At 49.1% G+C, this 6000-nt stretch overlaps 1 protein-coding gene across 1 annotated transcript in view; it reads right to left on the reverse strand.

Annotated features, from left to right (window-relative positions):
• The window catches only part of ZEB1 (zinc finger E-box binding homeobox 1), a 109759-nt gene extending 104278 nt beyond the window's left edge, over positions 1–5481 (reverse strand). The window contains exon 1 of the mRNA XM_088533991.1: positions 5384–5481. Within this exon, the coding sequence (XP_088390117.1) occupies positions 5384–5441 (58 nt within the window). The 5' untranslated portion in view covers positions 5442–5481. The remainder of the gene's footprint in view (positions 1–5383) is intronic.
• Positions 5482–6000: the final 519 nt, after the last annotated feature.

Raw genomic sequence — 6000 nt, forward strand, 5'->3', positions numbered from 1 at the left:
GAGGAAGTTCCCTCCTGTTTTATTCTATGTTCACAATTTTCCCCACCTAGGTTTTGGGAATATAAAAAAAATGCCAAAAGAAAAAATTCTACTTCTGTGGTTCATCACTGCTTCACACTTCTTCATCACACTGACTGAAATATTTTTGGTAGAGATGTTTTCCACCTTAAGTTTCTCTTTACTGATTTTTCAATTGGATTTTGATTTTTATTGGATTTTGATACTGTTGCTTGATTGCTCAAAGTACAAGCATTTCAAGACTATAAATACAAACAAGTTAAAAACATTCAAACAGAAAAGAATAACAACTGCTTAAGTGACAAATCTGTTCCTTAAGGCTGTAGATCAAACTAAATAAAAGGACAGTCTTGATGATAAAACATGGACTGATACTCAGCTCCTGCCATGGACTTCCTGCGTGACCTTGGGCAAGTCACTTGAGAAAGCAGTTCTTGAAAATTCCTGGCCTGTTAGAGCTGCCAGGGTGAAGTACCAAAGATTTGAGATCATAGCTGTGAGCCAGGTGCTGTTTTTTTGTCCATAACAGGGAAGATCCTCACTGGTGAGCACGTCTGGAAGCGTAGGTAAGCAGGACCAGAACTTCAGGAATTTGGCTCCCCTCACCGGTCTTAAGCACTTGGGACTTGATAGAGAGCTGTATTGGAAAGTCAGCAGGAAAGTCTGTCAAATCAAGAACTCATCTGTTTCTCAAGCTCTCATTTTACACTTTTGTGTGAAACCTGTCACAGACAGAATCTCTCCAACCTCCAGAGGCATAATATGCACTGTAAAATAGTGGACTTACAGTCACTGTACTAATCTGCTTGTAAAAATCAATTAACTAGTGTCAGCTTTTGAGGTATCTCAAAAACAGCTAATGAGCTGAAAGCAGTGAGCTTGTATCCCTGATAAATAAGAATAATGACTGAATTTAAAAGCAACATCTACCCATGTGGGTAGATCCTGTAGTTCTAGTAGTTTCCCCTGCAATAGAGACCAGTTGCTCAAAATCAGTTAAAAAATGTTTCTATGAGGTTTCAGTTTACTTTTTGACCATAGCAATACAGTCCTGTGCATGTTAAAAACATCTACCATCCCTTTCTGGCATTTTATACCCTATTAAAACCAATGTTTCTACATGAAGAAAGGCAAAGCATAGATATGTATACTTTTGATTACCCAAAATACACACCCACCCACGCACAGGAATAAATCATCAATACCACAACTCCACTCACAACTGGGAAAAGGACAGATAATTGAAATGGAGGCCTTGGAACTAATTTCTCCTTGCATTACCAAGGAAAAGAGCTCAGTTTCAGAAAGGCAAAGACCTGTTAAAATGCCCAGAAGAGTCAACAGGAGGAGTTAAGAGTCCAGCAGACTTTCTGCTGGAAGTTTCCTGTTCAAATACACCTAAGCACCATCTTCCGACTTTCAACTAGTATCACGCTAAGAAATTTCCTCCAATGACTTCTCTGATACAGAAGCCCACATTCTAAGCAAAAGTTTCATCTAGTCACTATTTTTCCATCACCTCTCTCAGTAGCACATTTATCCAAGTCCTGTAAGGCCGTTTCGGGTAGCTAATCATCTTAAAGCAGTCTGCTTCAGATCCATTAGTAACAAGCACGGATTACTGAGAGAAAAATGAAAAGATGGTGACATTTTTAAACATACTCCCATTACGTTTCACTGGTTAAAAATAAAAAGTATTACTGCCTTATATGAGAGAGAAGATTTCCTTGGATTCAAAAAGCTAATTTCATTGCCCATGTAGACCTGTCCACTGTGCCTGGAATTTTAACTTGAGCTACATTCCTTAATTCCCAAATTGCAAATTTAAATTACTGCTGGTGTGAAAACACGATACCTAGCAAAGAAGAAAGGGAAGGGACACAAGAAGAAAGGCATGACATGGAATATTACAATCCTAGTGCCACCAACACCTGACATCCTGCCAGTAGTTAACACCTTGGAGCTAACAGAAAGGCACCGTATGGCTGGGTTCTCAAAGGCACTTCCAGCTTCTTGCAGGCCTTAGCTTTGTAGCAGAAGTATACTTTAAGTGATTATATAATAAAAATTTAAAGGGAGAAAATCCAATTGTAAGCAACTAATCAGCACTCTACCTTGAGCAAGCTAACCTTTCAGTAACGAGCTTCTTAAAGGGTCAGGGAGACACCCAAACCCAAATGTGGCCTCACACGTGTCCGACAGGACGCAGTACTCACTCCTCTTTGCATGTTCATCTTTCCAGCGCCTAAAATGCAGCTGAGGAGCTGAAGGCATATTTAAGATATTTTCAGAATGTGGATATATCAAGCTGATAGTCTCTTCTTGACCTTCTAGTATAGGAACATTCGGCCTGTTCAACTTGAGAGCAATACTCGCTGTATTGCTCAATACCAAGATGTATTATTTTTAGTTTTGCTGTGCTTAATATGAGGTAAGACAACTAAATAATACATATGCAAAACACTAAGTGAATAACCCCAAACCTGAAAGCTGAACCATAATTACAAAAGAAAACAGAAAAGTTTGCTGATAGAGATTGTATTAGATTCACAGGGGCTTTGCACAGTGTGACATCGCACACGACCAGCAAGCCCAGCCCTCCCTTCTCTCTGTCTATCAGCTGAGGGGGGAGAAGGGCAGAGGGGAAGAGCCAGAGTAGCAGGGCTATTTTTCTGCTTCGTCAGAACGTTGCTACTGCCTTAGCATTTCGTTAACTCTATCAATGCACTGAGCACATTTCAATGCACTGGCCAAAATTTAGGAGGATGAACTAGAATAGTTTTCTTCAGACGTGATCTGAAGCGCCAGGTTTTCTCGCAAGGGCAGGTTTGAATGGCAGCACCAATCAGCTCTTCTGCTGCTCTGCTATAGCGGCCAATAAAGAAGACAGAAAAGGAACCAGCTCTGGAGTTAAGATACGACGTTCTTACCAGCTACAATTAATATACCAGGATGGCAGCCGTAAGTTCTGGCTCCCAAATATGCAGGGGTCAGAGGGAAGGGGCTGCACTACAAGAACAGCTGTGTTAAGTTGGTTATCAACACATAAACAACAGCATTAGAGAATACTTGGTGCCACAGCCCAGTACTATTAAAGGGGTTTACTGGATGCTGAGCACAGTGTCTCTTTAATGATCTCCCACTCTGTATAAAGGGAGGGAAAATGGCAATTTGAACAGAATACAATTAGGGTAGATTATGTGTAATATAGCTTATAATGAGCTGAAACATCTACTGTATGCTGAGCCTTGGTTAACAGAAAATACTCATCTATACGAGCAAAGCTGAATTCAGAGATTTGGAAGCAAAATAAGTCTCTTACCTGTTTATTTCAAAGGTTAAATGGTTAACACTTTGCTAGCAATTTTCTTCAGTAAACATTTGCAAGTCAAACATAAACCTACTGCTGAGAAATCCCTATTATCCAGAATCTATTATATAACTGATCCTGATGCTTCAATGCACAATGACTTAAGTTGGTTTAATTCCTGAAGAACCAAACCCACCCTAAAACAAGACATACATCCTGTGTAGCAAAACTAGTTGATAGAGACTCAAAGGCTTTATATATATATATATATATATACACATATATATATATAAAAGGATGCAATGACAAAGTCCAAAAGTGATGAAGATGAAAGATACCTGCAACAACATCACATCTTATTCACCTTTTGTTTTCTGTGAGTGATATGTGCTGCAGACAAAACGTTTTGTGCCAAACACTCTCAAATCCATTTTTCTAATATTAAGCACAAAGGAAAAACACTGACAGCAAGCGCGGTAAATAAATCCCTCCCTTGAGGACGAGGGCAGCAGGCAGGAGGGGGCTGACATGCAGGCAAGAGAAAACTAAACACCATCTTTTTTTTTTTTTTTCTCTACCTGCACAAGTTGCCATTTGCTGCAGCGATCAAGAATCTCTTTTCCCCGTTGATTTCAAAATCTAGCTTTTCAGAGAATTCCTCCCTCTCAAGTCATCTGTTGATACGGGTTAAGAGTATGATATTCGTATCAGTGGGTCTTTAAGAGAAAAATCCGTTTTCTTTCCTGTTCAGGTAAACATGTTTACAGCTCCTGCACAGGCGCTGGGTGGTTCAGACTCACATGTCACACACATGTCGTCAGCAACAAGAAAAGCCCCTTTCTCTGATCATCAACATTTCAAATTAGGTAAAGAGAAAAGCACTTTCCAAACTTACCTTTAACAGAGCCAAATCACCAGCTAAATATGTGTTTACATGAGAATGAGATATTAATAATGTGAGCACATAAACCAAAATAATTGCTATAAAATACACAAGGCGAAAAAGAAAAGGAGAGAAAAAAAAAAAGAACACAAAACAAACAAGGAAGCCCTCCTAAGTTGCAAGGAACGGACTCAACTCGCCCGCCGCTGGGAGGGCCGTTATTTATAACCGCCTCACGCCCGAGCCGTTAGGATTAGCGGGCAGGGACATTAATGGCCACGCAAACGCACTTCCGCGCCCGCGCGCGGCGGCGGAGCCCCTCGGCGGCGGCAGGGACCCCGCGGCGCTGCGCCGCGCCACGCCGCCCCGCGCAGGACACGCGCGCGGAGCCGCAGGCCGCCGGGGGAGGCTGCGCGGCCGCCCCGCGCGGGGAGGCGCCGCGAGCCCCGCCGTTCCGCGGAGCGCGGGTCCCCCCGCCTCGGCCGCGCACCTTCCCGCGCCCCTGGAAGCGGCCGCGGGCACCCAATGCCTTGTGCAGGCTGCGCGGCCGCCGCTGCCCGCGAGCAGGTAGCGCGGCGGAGGCAGAAACTTCGGCGCCCGCAGCGCCGCGCAGCGCCGCGCGGCCGGGGGCTCCGGGCGGCCGCAGGAGGGCGGCGAGCGGGCGGCCCTGCCCGGGGCGGCCGCGGGGCCCGTCCCCCCGCCGGCCGGATCGATACCCGCCGCCGCGCTCCCCTTGCCGTCCCCGCGCCGTCCCCCGCACTAGTTGCGCGGCCGGGACGCGCGGCGGGGAGCGCGCGGCGAGGTCCCCGCCGCGCAGGTAACAAGTTTGGGGGAGTTGGGGCGGCGGGCGCCGCGCTCCGCGTCCCCCCCCGCGCGGGGCGGCGGCCCGAGCCCGCGGCGCCGCGCGCGGCAGAGGCAGCGAGTAACGGTCCCGGGCGCAGAGCGCAGGCACCGCTAGGCGGAGGAGGGAGGCGGGCGGGCGGGCGCCAGGTAGCGGATATAACGGTGCGGAGCGCGCCGCGCCGCCGGCGAGCGGCGGCAGCGAAATTACTTTCTACTTGTGCCCGCGTCCCCCCCGCGCCCCCGTCCCCCCGCGCCGCGCCGCGCTCCGGACGGCGCTGCCCGCGCGGGCGGCGCGGGCGGCGCGGCGCGGGCCCGGCGGCCGCACTGACCGTTGTTGCGCCTCGGGTTCGCCTGCTTCCTGCGCTTACACCTGGGGCCATCCGCCATGATCCTCGCGCTGGTGTCTGAGCGCGCCCGTCACCTCCTCCCCCGCCCGCCCCCCTCCCCTCCCGCCGCCCGCCCGCCCTCCCCCCCGGACCTGGTTTACGACACTGGGTGGTTTTACTTTTACATCACCTTCCTACACCTAGTGCCGGGCCGGAACCTTGTTGCCAGGGGAGACGCGCGCTTTACGGCAGCGCGTTTGAACGCGCGCGAGGGAAAAGTTGCGGCCGCAGGTGGTGGAGCGGGACCGGCACCGGCACCGGGGCCAGGGCCGGGGCCGGGGCCGGGGCCGGGGCCGGGGCCGGGGCCAGGGCCGGGGCCAGGGCCGGGGCCAGGGCGGGGAGGCGCCCGGTGCCGCCAGCGCCGCGGGGCGGGAGGCCGCGCGGCTCCTGCGCTCTGCCTCGCTGCGATCACTTTCCGTCTGTCCCTTGTCCTTCTTAGGTTTGTCCCTGCCTTGGGTTGATTCCGTAGCGTTTCCCGTTGCTTGCTTCAGGGGAATGCTTTTATCCAGATAAATTAAATCTTGGTTTAAAAAAAAAAAGTGAGAATTATCCTCTTTATG

The sequence above is a fragment of the Tinamus guttatus genome, unplaced genomic scaffold (assembly GCF_059628265.1).
Source record: "Tinamus guttatus ecotype Peru unplaced genomic scaffold, ASM5962826v1 Tinamus_guttatus_pri_ptg000530l, whole genome shotgun sequence".
Lineage (NCBI taxonomy): Eukaryota > Metazoa > Chordata > Aves > Tinamiformes > Tinamidae > Tinamus > Tinamus guttatus.